Here is a 14,517-nt window from a genome sequence, read left to right as displayed (position 1 = left end):
ATCGCTGGGAAAAAAACCTCTTCAATTTCGAAAAAAACTTTTTTTTTCATTCACTCCCATTCTTTTATTTGTAGTTACCATTGCCACGACTGCTTCTAAATGAGATTAACAAATCAGCTTCCAAGACCAAGATCATTCCTGCAAGCAGCCATCTTGTCGCTGCTGCTCGACGCGGCGACTTGACGCTACCTTTTTTTTGAGTCGTGGGAAATTCTAAATCACATTAAAAATGGAGTCGTGACCAGATTTACCGCTGGAAACGAGCGTCGAGCGACTGCATGTGGCCGCGCCCAATTTTATATTGGCGGCAACAAAATATATGTTATTCTACTTTTAAAAGAGTAAAGTCGACCTAATTATTGCCTGCGACTTCGTCTGCTAAAAAATTTCGGGGATAAAAACTATCCTATCTTTCCCAGAGTCTCAAACTATCTTCATACCCATTTAAATCGGTTCAGCGGTTTAACAGTGAAGAAGTAACAAGACAGACACATGCTTTCGTATTTATAATATTAGTAAGGATGATAGATACTGTGCACTTGAATGAAAATACCCAGTAGCCCAGAACTAAAATTAAAAGGACAGGACATTTGTGCAACTATATCTGGGTTAATACATGTTAAACCAACAGCGTCTTATGTGCTAAGAAGATATCAAAATTCACACGCACTATTCCATCATAATAAAACACCAACATATTGTCCAACTGTTTATTACTATTTTTGATTTGCATTTTTTTATTTTCAAAACATTTGCACTTCTCACATAACAGCGGGCGACGCGCGCGCCGCCCCGCGTGCCTACGGACCTACACTAAAACGAATTAAACGCTTAATTTAACCGAGAGTCCTCGCTATACAATACAATACAACTCATAAATATAACAAATACAATTATTATAATGTACAGAAACAATATTACGATAAATTTATGCTTTCGAACGAGCCCTCCCGCGGCGCGCGAGCGACGCGGGGCTTTCTTAGATTACTAAACTTGACAACGCAGTTTAAAAAAAGCAGGAGACCGATTTTTCAAATCACATTAAAAATATACTTGAAACCAGTAAATATCTGCGTATTTCTATAAAAGCATAGTTCTAATTAAAATTTTGACTAGTTTTAAATTCAGTATAATTTTTCAAGAGATGTTGGGCCTAGTAGAATTACAGAGACGTTTAAAAAATAATCAAAATGTCATCAAAATCTATATAGCCCATTTATAAAAAGTAACCAAGAAAATGAGTGAGAATGACTGTTTTTTAAAAAATCGGTACCCGGTATTTTATGATTTGGCTTTTACTTTGTCTATTCGCAGTGATAAACCCATTTTATTAGTGTTTCCAAATTTATAATAAGTGTAAAAAAAGTGTATAAATGTTTAGTTGTCGCCACTCGCGCGCCGCCACTTAGCACCACGCCGGCTCCTCACACCAACACATTCAAATGATACCACAGCAAAAATCGATCACTAAACATTAAACATAATGTTAAGAAATCTCAAACACCCTGTATAACAAAAATGGCCGTCTCACTGACGTATATTGAAAAGCATTGCTGAATTGAAAATAGCAATTTATTTTAATTCTATTTACAGAAATTTCACATTCGTTACATATCGGTATAATGTATAATTATAACGTTTTCGTTTATATGTACACCACCGCGCTTGCCTAAACAAAAATATAATGAGTCCAACACTCGTAGTATATTTAAGTATTATATTTTTATTAAACACTATTCTTTCATTTTAACAATTTATTATTTCACCTGTTGCTATAACCGACTAGTAGTTATTTGGCTTTTTTTTAAAAGGGAATAAAATAGAAGCGACATTGTGTTTTGGAAACAGCGTCAAAGAAAGCTAAAGAATATCACAGTGATTATAGCAATCAGTGAAAAAATTTCAAAAATATTCTACTCTTGTCAAATATAAACGGCAAGTGAAAACGAGTTTGACGTACAAACTGTGACATCTGGAATCACTCGCGCGTGCGTCAAGTACTTACGATAACGTGCTCTAACCTAAGTCTCACTGAAGTCGAAACAGCATCTCACTGCGTACGCCTAGCGATACAAACTAAATGTGCATGACAGTGCGACCAGAAGCCTTGTTGTCTAACAACTTGGAAGGAATCGCAATCGTTTTCACCACTTCTTTCTATCACACGGCATAAGACGAGAGTAGAAAGAGACGGTGGATGCAATCGCGAATGTCGGCGCGCTAGACAATAATATATGGCCTCAGGGCTTCGAAACCGGTTAAGACTACATTTTGAGAGCGGATACGAAATAGCAGTTTCGTTCGTACAAATTTTGCTCTAACCGCAGGTTTCGCTCTGAAACCTGCTAACCGGGTAAAAGAACAGTTTTCTTGATAGACCGCTCGTGGTTGATGAATAAGGGAAAGGTCAGCTTCATAGCTGTCAAATCCTTGTATTTCATTAGTTGATTGTCATTACGGCCGCGGTCCATGGTCCCGGGTCAGTGCATCAAAAACCCGGAGATAGAATTCCCGGATAATAATTACAAACGGGCCTCAATTAAGAACCGGTTACAAGCCCTGATTGGGACATGTGAAATTGTGAACTCTGCATCCGTTCTAAAACATATTCATGGTATATCATATAACATCGTGTTGATATCGTTAGAGAAACAAAGTATTGATTAAGTTCGTAACAGAAATATGCTTCAGCTTTGACAGTTTTGTGCGCCTTTTGCATATTCAGTTTACATATTTGATGCGATACCTTTAACGCAATATAATTGCGGTAATTCCTAACGCTACACGAAGAAATAACGACTTAATTTCAAAAGCATAGAACACAGAGCTCACATAATGCTTATAACAACGAAGTGCTCTGGCGCAAAGTTTTTGGCCACAAAGGACCCAGGGGTTGCTCTCCCATACTGGAGGTTCCATCCCCAAATCGACTTGATTGCAGCACCAAAAGCACTCGTTCACGTTATGTTCTGTTAAATGTATAAAACAAAAACCTGGTTCCCTAAAACCACCACCCAAATCACCCAATTAACTCCCATATTATCGGCTACAGGAATGCGCCGCGCAACTAAAACTAAGCTAAGTTTTAAACGTTTTTCAAGTGGTAACGTTTTTTGATAATATGTACAATCGTTAACTAATCTAGGGAGGAATTTTTACATCGTATAAATCTACAGTTAATTGTAAAGCCATGTGCACCAGTGGGCTGTTTCGATCGCCGTCTCTGAGACGGCAGTTGCGTGTCGTTTAGAGTGGGTCGCCACTTTGTTACGCTACGTTGCTACGTGGTCGCAGCCGGCAGAGGGCGTTGCTAGCGACACTACAAAAATTTCGAACTTTTTGAAGTATTTACATAAGTGGCCAGATTTTTGATGAATCTAGGCCACGTATAGTTTTTATGTCAGGTATTAACCTTAGGCTCGATTTAAAAACTATCAATTATGAAACAGAACGTGCGTGCAACAACGCCGTTCCGAAACGTCAGCTAAAGTCTAGCTTAACGTCCGTAAATATAGTCCAAATTGAATTGACTCCATCATACATTGACGCGACCGAAATTTTGATTCCAGCCGCGTGTCAAACGCTTGTCAAGCGCTCCCGTGAAGAGCCGCCAAAGCGTTGCGCGTCCCAACATACAACGCTCTATACACCTCCTACATCACAGCTCGTCCGGTGAACACCCACCAAAGTCCCAAACACTAAGGGAATACAAACCGATTTTTTACCGGAAACGATCGGTTTTTATTCCCTATCAAAGATCTTTGGAAACGGTCTTCACCAGTCTAGTCGTCCCGGCTCCAGGCCACTATCCAAATCAGCATTCGTCAACTTGCTCAATGTGAGAAATTTACATAATAAATATGGGAAATGACAAGTGACATGATACGTAATACTGCCATTTAAATATTACTGTCGACTCGATCGACTTAAGAGTAACTGCCTACGAATGTAGAGTATCAAAATTTTACAGGACAGGCACTCACATCAAACAAGCGCTCGCACGAACACTCCACACCATAATTTTGATCGTTTAACACTAACATTTCATTAAAAAAACAACATCACAGACAAATAATCAAATCCCAAGTAAAATATACACGCTCGCACCACACGGGCGACATCGCGGGCAGGGACCGGTATCGTGCGTTATAAAAAAGGGGGGAAAAATATATCGAAAACAATTTTTAAAAATATATTTCTTCTCAACAACAAAACAATATCAACAACAATATAGCGCCGCGTTTTTGTTCTTGCGGCGCGCGCCGAGGCTTTCGTTCATAAATATTGTGGGGAAAGCGTCGGAGCGGGCCGCGGTCCCTCCCCGCGGCCTCCACACTCGGGCGTCTCGTGCGACGGCGCGAGTGTGGAGGCGACATCGCATCAGTCAGCCGACGCGCACTATCGCGCTACTCATACAACGGCGACGTCAAAATCTATGCTTTAAGACTCGGATGAAACAAGAGCGTTTTGTATGTCCACCAACTGCCGCAAAAGACAAAACGCTGGTGCAGTCTTGACGCATGGACTTGAAGTCGCGGGTCGTAGTCACACGCTCAATAAAACTCGCTCCCACGAACACTTACGAAAATGGAAATAAAATTAATTTAAACGGTCGCAATCGTGTTTCCAACATAATGTTACGTCGTGACGCTTCTTTTTTTGACATGAGCCTGTGGCGGAACCATTATGCATTATAAATGTAACTGCAGCCTGAACAATAACCTAATTGCATTGAAACCTGCATAGAGCTCAACTGTGGGAAATACATCAACTTGATTTTTTACGCCACAATTTCATTATTTTAAATAAATAAATAAATATTAAAACGTCAATATTGAGTCAAACCAAATACGATACAATTTAAATTATTTTCTTTTCCATTTTAAACTAATTCGACAACTCACGCAACATTTGCGGTAAAACAGAGCAGACGTAAAACGCGTCCTATTCTACAATTTATAAAGAGGATCCATCGCTAAATGTAAACAAGACTAATCTAAAACTTCAAGTTTCGTCTAAATTAAAATGTGATATTCCAATTGTTGTTCAACTGCAAAACTTTAGTTTAGCATTGTTTAAGCTATCTATAACTGCAGCTGGCGTTTGGAGCAAAGCGACACTGCCGTCGCGTCAATAACGCCGCGATAGTGACGTTATTGAGTTAGCCGCAGAACTTGTATGACATTTGAAACATGCTTCAATGATCTAGTCACTCCATCGCCGCCATGTCATTGTCGCGGCGTCATTGACGCCACTGAAGGTTGTTTCGAAAGTACCCCTTACTAAAGCTGCCGTCGCAACAATGAAGATACGACAGAGAGGTAAGTAGTATAAGATACTGACGCGGCGTCAGCGTCGCTACTGCATACAACCTACAAGTAAACCGTCGTAAGCTCAACCCGTAGTGCAACGAGTCTCAGTAAACCATTATTGTAATTAAAGAAATCACTGGGATATTTATCGTAAAAAGTTTTCACTCTGGCTTCGACGGTTTACCTGAAGTCATTCTTTCGCAGCGTCATTAAAAGGGGCTGATAAGGAATTCGGATCCGCTTGAAGATCTGACTCCTGGTTACGTACGCACTATGCTGACCGCGCGGTTTTGATGCGCCGTCCTTCAAAGTATCCCTTGAGAAAGAGACAGCGTACTAAAAAAAAAACACGCGGTTAGCCGCAGAGTGCGTACATAGCCTTTGCATCTTCAGATCGGGGTGTAGTTTCGCCTGCATTTATATCTGCCACAGTGGAGCGTGCAAAAATATCAGGCACGTCCTAACGGCCATAGAAATAGAGTCGTATCAGATATGCACGATGTGTCAGATATTGGTGCTGGTGGCTACCCCCGTCTAATCTTTATGCTATGACGGAGGTTTCGTCCAACAGTGGACGTCCTACGGCTGATATGATGTATGTATATGGTTGTTGCGGGTCTAGCTAGGAATCCTCAAGGATGTTACAAAGTTGTCGTTAGTGGTGTGTGGGGGTGGGTGTGGGTGCTACGTGCGCGTGAGGGGCGCGGGCACGTCTGCGGCGGCGAGGCGCAGCGCGGCGCCCACCAGCGGGGTGGACGGCGCCGGCGACGGCGCCAGCGGCAGCGCCTCCTCGCGGCTCTCCTGGAAACATAACGGGAAACATGAACATCATTCTGCTCTGCTATAGCGATCACGCTAGCGTTGGGTTGCAAATATTGGATGTGTCTCGGGAAACGTGAACAGGACCAACCCTATATCATCCTTAAAAATAAGTAACCCTAATCTCACCAATACTTGTCTTATACGGGTAGGAGTAGGGGGATCTAGTAGGGTGGTAGGGTAGGGGACCTGCTCACGTCTCTCGAATAAGTTTCTAGATGTTCATTGTTTGAATTGTGGATATTTTTTTTACCCTGTACCCCTTTTGACCTAAGATGCCCTCGGAATTGAAAATATAAGTAACTGTCTCAGTTACCTGAGATGTTAGGGGCGGCGGGGAAAGGGGAGATGGGGGGAGTTGGTGCTACGACGACATCTTCACCTAAAAAGTTATTTTTAAATCAAAATGTAATAAAAATGGTCTCTAGTTAACTTGATAGTGGTCTTGATAAGGGGCAGCCGTTTGTAATGAATACGAAGGTTTGTAACCGAGATAAGGATATTCTATGTATTTATCTATCTATACATATGTATATCTGTATGTTTAATCGTTTTTCAGTACAAGTTTTGCTTAGTTTATTGCGGAAAAAGATTACATTGTGGTTCAAAAAGAAAGGTTACAATATAAATCTATAAACTTTTTAAAGACAGAAGACAGATGTGTAGATAAGAGGTTCTCAATTCAGTTGTGTTTTATGTTGTCAGCCGTCATAATTTATGATATGAACCGATTTGATTTTTTTTTTACTTTACGCCTGTTTTTCTTTAAGTTTGAACAAAAATTACCGAACCTAAGGATCTCCCAACATTTATCGAGGCGAAAAAATCTTTATATTCAAGCAAAAGACGTCGATCGGTTTGTCAGGCATAACAAAACTGACAACACCGAAATCTTCATTAATATAATTACGCGGACTGTTTTTTTTTTTGATCGGCTTGAGTCGATCCTGTGTCAGTAGATATGGGTAGACTCAAAGCTTGCGCTACACGGTTTTAAACGACGGTTTAAAACAGAGATTTTAAACAGTGTAGATAGTGGTTTTCGAACCAAATTTTGTGACCTTTTAACGCCCTCGATAGACAAGCGTGCGTTTCAGACCTCAGGCAGAGCTTTGGGATTTGTTTCAAACTGTGCAGGCAGCAGCGTGTGCCTTGCTTATAATACGGTCACCTTGGTAGATACTGTGGTTTTAAGCCAGCAAGCTTACGCTTAAGAAGTTTTCTGAAGTTTTTTTTTTTATTTGTGTGTGTGTGTGTGTGTTAGTGTGTGTGTACTGACCGCGGTGAGCAGGTGCTTGAGCGTCTCGTAGGTGAGCCAGCAGATGGCGGCGGCGGGCATCTGGTACAGCACGCGCGCCGACGCGCCCTTGAAGAAGCCGAGCGGGCCCGTCGCGCGCAGCACCAGCGCCGCCGCCTGCACCAGGCCGTCCGCGCGCGCCGGGACCTCCTGGGGGGGGGGGGGGGGACACAGACACCATCATTCGATATCACCACCTAAATGTACACTTCATAATCATACATGTATAAAACACAGTTATTGGGTCTCCCCACATCTATCGACGCGGAATCTGTTTAAGCCGACCAAAAAACGCTCTATGTTCACTCAATAAGAGCGAAAACGACGTCTTCCCGTCGGCAAACGTCGTTTCGTGTCGGCCGAGCCGATCGACGTCTTTTTCGCTCTTATTGCGTGGACACAAAGAGTTCTTTCATCGACTAAAGCCGATCCCGCGTCGATAAGTTTCGGGAATTAATATCTCAATAAATTCAATTTTAGTTTCATCAAAAAAAAAGTACCTACGCATATAACACCTGTATCTGTAGTAAGAACTTCAATGGCGTGTATGAAATTCTGAATCCACACTAGGCCAGCGTGGAAACTTGACCTTCTCACTCCAAAAGAAAAGCTTGTGTCCCACGGGAGGCCATACGAAATGATGACTATATAGAATAGACCGGAACGGCTGGTTTCGTATTACTAAACGAATTAGCAAGCTCGTCCATTTAACCATAAGGCTGCAAGTGGTAGGACTTTGTGCATGATCTGCCCGGGTTGCTACCACCATCCTGCTTGCTAATCCTGCCGTAAAGCAGCAGCGCTTGCACTGTTGTATTTCGGCGTGGAGAGTAAGACAGCCGGTGAAATTACTAGCACTTGAGGTACCTATCCCATCTTAGGCCTCTAGGTTGGCAACGAATCTGCAATACCCCTGGTGTTGCAGATGTTTATGGGCGGTGACCTCTTGCCATCAGGAGACCCACTTGCTCGTTTGCCATCCAGTCGAATAAAAATAATGTGTGTGGTGTTACTTTACCTGCGTGTTAAGCACAGTCTTGCACACGTCGAGCGGCGTGGTGGCGGCGGCGGCGAGCGCGCCGGCCGCGGCGCCCGACAGCGCGTGCGCGCGCGGGTCGTACGCGCGCTGCGGGTTCACCGCCGTCTGGCACCACTCGTACGTCACGAAGTGCAGCGACTGCAACAGACACAAGACCAGTTCAACCTGCACTTCGGGACAAAATACCGCCACGACACGATACTGTATCACAGCAGAATCGCTAAAGCCGATCAAAAAAAAAATGCAGCAAAAGCAAAAAAGATGTCGATTGGCACCGCTCAGTTTGGTTAGGCGAGCCGAGCCGAGCGTGTCAGTCTCTTATTTCGTGAATGAATTAATGAATGATTCGTTTATTCACAGAAACATGTGGTAGCTGAGGATCTTCCATTACAGTAATAATTAGGTATTTCTCATAGTATGCTTAGCCAAGGCAGGCATGTGAAAGCAGACAGCAAGCGTGGACATTATTTTTTTGAAATGAAATGAAATAAAATCATTTATTTTGCTTTAGACATGGTAACAAGTGGTTTTATAAATGTATTAATGTGCAGTGACACGTCTAACCAAAAACATTAGGTAAAAATGCAGTTAATTTTGTAATATAAATTACTAATCTAAATTAAATAATAGTTATTAGGTCATTATTTTAAATATTATTTAATTGAATAAAATGATTTATCTTTAAGCCACTGATATAATTTAAAACTTAATTTACTCCTGGTCAACTCAGCTATGCTCTCAGGCAACTTATTAAATATTCATATTACCAATGGAAAACAGTTCATGTGATACAAGTGTGTATTTAATTTTAGGTTTTTTTTTTATTTGATTAAGCCGATTCTGCGTCGATATAATATGTAGGGAGACCAATAATGGACCTTAAGAAGAAAAAAAACTATACATTTTACGTTAATATTTGTCAGTTAACCGAATAAACAAAAATACATAATTTAATTTGTTTCTGCATGCCGCACTCCCACACGCGCGGTACGGACAGTCGGACAGTTAACACACGAGCCGCGTTACCTGGAAGGGCACGTTCATTTACGACCTGCGTCCTACGAGCGGTAGAAGGCTCGCAGGCAACTTATTAAATATTCATATTACCAATGGTGTGATACAAGTGTGTGTTTAATTTTAGGTTTTTTTTTTATTTGATTAAGCCGATTCTGCGTCGATATAATATGTAGGGAGACCAATAATGGACCTTAAGAAGAAAAAAAACTATACATTTTACGTTAATATTTGTCAGTTAACCGAATAAACAAAAATACATAATTTAATTTGTTTCTGCATGCCGCACTCCCACACGCGCGGTACGGACAGTCGGACAGTTAACACACGAGCCGCGTTACCTGGAAGGGCACGTTCATGACGACCTGCGTCCCGTACGAGCGGTAGAAGGCGCGCGCGCCCTCCGCGCGGTACACGCGCCGCGCGCACTCCCACACGCCGCGGTACGGGGAGTTCTGCATCTGCAGCCGCTGCTTCACCACTGCAACACAGACAATCAATATGGTTACTTCAGCCCACCGTACACTACCCATAAGCCTAGCGCGGTATGCTTTTTCAATGTTAATTGCAAAGTCGAGACGTTCCCCACACACTGGCTGCCTCAAACGCTCGCAGTGCCACCGGTTGTTGTGGACTTGTGGCGGCGGGTCTCCACTGAGCGAGCCACCTCGCGCGGCTGCCGTTTTCGGTGCGATTTTGAACCCTGTGTCGAACAAAATCATGCGTCACACGCTAGCCTCCCGCAGCTCGCTCAGTGGATACCCGGCTCTACAACAATCGGTGGCACTGCGAGCGTTTCATCTATTCATTGCGTGTGCTGCCAGGTAACTAATGAGCGGCGAGCGTCTCGACTCCGCAATGAACATAGAAAAAGCATACCGCAAAACCCTAAAATTCGCCGTGAAAATGTACGAAACATTCTGCCGGCCACCAGTATTTCGTCATTTTTGATTCTGTTAAACGTAAATGGCACTAATAGACTTAGGAAAAATCAACTGTCAAATATATATAGATAGCTCTGGCGCCTTCCACTTATATCCAGTTCCGTACCTAATCAACTTTGATGACTTTCACCTAACATTTAGACCGTCCATCAAAACAAATCATTCCCCTATTTAATTCGTCACAAACGCAACCGCACATATAACCTATCGCGTCTTAGAAGTTATCGGGTCAAGCCGCAGATAGTGGCCATTACCATAGACCAGTCTAGATAGCGGAACCGTGTCGGCGGGTCGACGGCCCGCAATCGCCGCCATGATAAACCCCCATGGACTCGATATCTCGGGGTCAAGCAATAAAACTTGTACTCTCTTGCGAAAATATTGTCAATATTTATCTTTTTTTAAGCAAAACAGGCCTGCGTTTGACAACAATCACGCTAGGCAGATTGTAGGCGAACGTGAGATGTAACGGTCTTTAATATGTAAACGTGGAATCGGCTTAAGCCAGGCGTCGGCAACCTTTTGAGACGGAAGAAATTTCCCAGTTTTTAAAGTGCCACAAAGATTTTTCGTTTCAATAGATTTTTGTCTTAAATAAATGACATAGAAAAACACGGACTCGCTTATCGATCGACTGCATGACTTTTATGGGTTTTTTTACCCCCTTTGTGACCCCTGGCTTAAGCCGATCAAAAAAAAGTGAAAAAAAAGTCGTTCAGCTTGGCTCTGTTTGGCAAGCCGAACCTAACCTATGCATCTTTTCCGCTCTCATACGTGGACATAGAGATAAAGCGTTTTTTGAGCGGCTTAAGCCGATTCCGCGTCAAAAGATGAAGGGAGACCCTAATATAGAGAACACTTGCTTAGTAAATGTCCAATGTCCATTTATACTAGATTAGAAGATAGTCTGATCGTAACGTTCAGGAAACGCCGGCGCAGGCAGGCAATCCCAATCCTTAGCGGTCATTATCTCTGTGTTTACAGAAGTGCTAAATAATTTAACTTTTATTTGAATCTAGTCAAAGTGTAATGGATTTGATGAGTGCTATGCGTAAATAACATTATTAATTAGGTTAAGTACATCACTAATTAATGTGTCTCAGTTCGCAAGCTGTTTATCAGACAGATTCTGTTAATTATATTTATTAACTGTAACAAGTAAGTAATTAAGCTAACATGCATTGGGTAACGATTATTCAAATCATAACCAGTCCTGATTAATCAACGCACAACCCATAAAAATCAACGCATAAACCCTTGATCCTAAAAAAACGAAAAAGTTAAGGTTCCCTTTAAGATGCAAACATAGAACATGGACGTATGCTACGGACGTAGGTATGTCATTGGAGTCGGTTTTAACGTTTTAAACTTTTTTTTCTTTTTCTTTTTAGAGGCATTTTCATAGCCGTATTTTTTTTGTGTAAAGGCACTAAAAGTAAATTAAAAAATAGTTACATTTTACTCCTTTGGGATTAAACAATACGCTTTACTGCCGCTACAGCGAGGCAATATTGGCGTACTTTTCGGACATGACAAGTGAAAGGCGCTTTATTTTAGTCCTGAAAACCAAATTAATTTTGAATTAACTACCAAAATAGTTTTTTTCTTACTTTAAAACAAATAAATAGTATTTGAGTTGGCAAATCAGTGACGTCATAACTAGCTATTGCGGTACAAAATATCTGAAAGAATGGTGTCTTCTCAGCTCATTCAAATAACGTCAGGTTTCCCTATACATTTACAGGGAAAAGCCGCGAGCGTAAACTGGTCTAAGCCTATCGGCTTAATTTTTCTTAACATCTCAAGTCAACAAAGCTCCGTGTTTAAAAAGCAAGGGCATTTAAACTTTACGACTGTTCAACGTCTAGTCTAATGTGATTGCCCTCTCGTATCACCAGGGCACAGGGATCTCAGTCGCATGTCTCACTCGTGACCCGAAAGATAAGTAGCTGCTGCTTGTCAACTAAACGCACCCGTGCCACAGTAATGTTCGAAAATCGATAGGAACACTATAATCGGTTTCTATGTACAATTAATAGACGATATTAAACCGATCATACTACATTTTTTTTTATTCGACTGGATGGCAAACGAGCAAGTGGGTCACCTGATGGTAAGCGATTACCACCGCCCATAGACACCTGCAACACAAGGGGGATTGCAGATGCGTTGCCAACCTAGAGGCCTAAGATGGGATACCTTAAGTGCCAGTAATTTCACCGGCTGTCTTACTCTCCACGCCGAAACACAACAATGCTAGCACTGCTATTTCACGGCAGGATTAGCGAGTAAGATGGTGGTAGCAATCCGGGCGGACCTTGCACAAGGTCCTACCACCTGCAAAATAACATACTTAACATACTTACTAATACACATTATGTGCTGTACAGGCATCAGCACCAGTATCAGACAACACAGCGTTTATAAATGTCTGATTGGACTCTATTCTAGGGCCGGTACGACGTGTCAGATATTTTTGCACGCTCTGCTGTAGCAGATATGAATGTGGGTGCCTGTACATGTGCTAATATCCTAACACTGATATTATAAAGAGTTTGTTTGTTTGTAACGCTTTCACGTTCAAACTACTTATACTCAATTGATCATGGTCAATTTTAATATGAAGTTAGTTTGAGGACCTAGGCCGGACATAGGATAGGCACAGAATAAGTAATAGTACAAGTAACATAGGATAGTTTTTATCTCAGAAAATTGCATAGTTCATGTGAGATAGTGATAAATTATTTTTTCTGGGACGAGAGCCGCGGGCAAAAGTTAGTGGTTGCGATCTGTAAACGCGCATTTCCGGCTCTGGAGATTTCCAAAAACGTAGTAAAAAAAATGCCGTGGTGGCCTAGTGGTTTGACCTATCGCCTCTGAAACAGAGGTTCGTGGGTTCAAACCCCGGCTCGCATCTCTGAGTTTTTCGAAATTCATTTGCGGAATTACATTTGAAATTTATCACGAGCTTTACGGTGAAGGAATACATCGTGAGGAAACCTGCACAAACCTGCCAAGCAATTCTATGGTGTGTGTGAATTTCCCAATCCGCACTGTGCCCGCGTGGGAACTAGGGCTGAGAGGAGGCCTGTGCCCAGCAGTGGGACGTACATATATAGGCTGGGATGAGATGAGATGAGAAAAAAATGCTATAAAACTAGTTTGAAGTTCAGTAACAAAAAAACGCAACGCGCATGGGCTCTAGCGCCGAAAATTGAAAAGTGCACGCCTTTGTTGTAGTTTGGCACTACTACTTACTAAAAGGTTGCCGACCTCTGGTTGAAAAAAAAACACACAAATATAATAAATAGCAAACACGGTCTATTTTAGCATGTCGGCTTGTTTACCGTGTCTGTGTGTCGGTCGTATCTACACTCGTGACCGAAAAGGCTCGCAACTGGAGATAGGCAAATATGGACGCGTTGCCTACGCGGGACAAAACAAAGAAACACGATGGACTACTGTTTGCAAACAAACTACATTACTTGTTATTCAATAGTAATTTCTAATATTTAATTTAAAAATTAGTCAGCTAGCTAAGTACTAATAAAAAAATCTTCAAAATTCAAGTTGGCCCGCATAGTAAGGCACAGTCAGCAGGGGATGAGCGGTTACGGTGCTCAACATTTTGACCATTAGATCATTATCTACACAAGAATCTAGATCATTTTGAACATCACAACTGCTCATCTATTACTACTGCTGACTGTACATAAAAAATTGCGCATTTGCCGCCAGCTGTCAATCCCGAGACTTCTTTGGGTGCCACGAACGTCAAGTGCCACCACAGTCATATATGACAATGGTTCGAAACATCACGAAAATGCATATCGTCACTACTTTGAAAAAATCTCGTATCTAAAATCAATATGTCAACAAAATTGAACCTTGACGTAATGTTCATAAGGTCCACTCAGAGAGATTATCTACTTTGAGATACGAGTTTTTTTTAAAGTAGTGACGATATATGCGTTTTCAGCAGCGAATGTGAATAGACACTGTCAATAATACCTATGACACCAAGTAAATTTCGAAATGAACACATTTCAATCACAATTTAAATAATATTATCATCAACACGTAATTGTACAG

The 14,517-nt window shown here is 41.7% G+C and overlaps 1 protein-coding gene across 2 annotated transcripts in view; it reads right to left on the bottom strand.

Moving 5' to 3' along the window:
- Nucleotides 1-696: 696 nt before the first annotated feature.
- LOC141442191 (mitoferrin-like) overlaps nt 697-14,517 on the bottom strand; it is a 45,631-nt gene continuing 31,810 nt past the window's right edge. For both annotated transcript variants that reach the window (XM_074107102.1, XM_074107103.1), the window contains exons 5-8: nt 9,823-9,962; nt 8,447-8,605; nt 7,411-7,578; nt 697-6,113 (exon numbers count right to left, since the gene is read on the bottom strand). In XM_074107102.1, the coding sequence (XP_073963203.1) occupies nt 5,997-6,113; nt 7,411-7,578; nt 8,447-8,605; nt 9,823-9,962 (584 nt within the window). In that variant the 3' untranslated portion in view covers nt 697-5,996. The remainder of the gene's footprint in view (nt 6,114-7,410; nt 7,579-8,446; nt 8,606-9,822; nt 9,963-14,517) is intronic.

The sequence above is a fragment of the Choristoneura fumiferana genome, chromosome 25, assembly GCF_025370935.1.
Source record: "Choristoneura fumiferana chromosome 25, NRCan_CFum_1, whole genome shotgun sequence".
NCBI lineage: Eukaryota > Metazoa > Arthropoda > Insecta > Lepidoptera > Tortricidae > Choristoneura > Choristoneura fumiferana.
The sequence above is the reverse complement of the archived record's forward strand: the minus strand, read 5'-3'. Positions and strand labels throughout refer to the sequence as shown.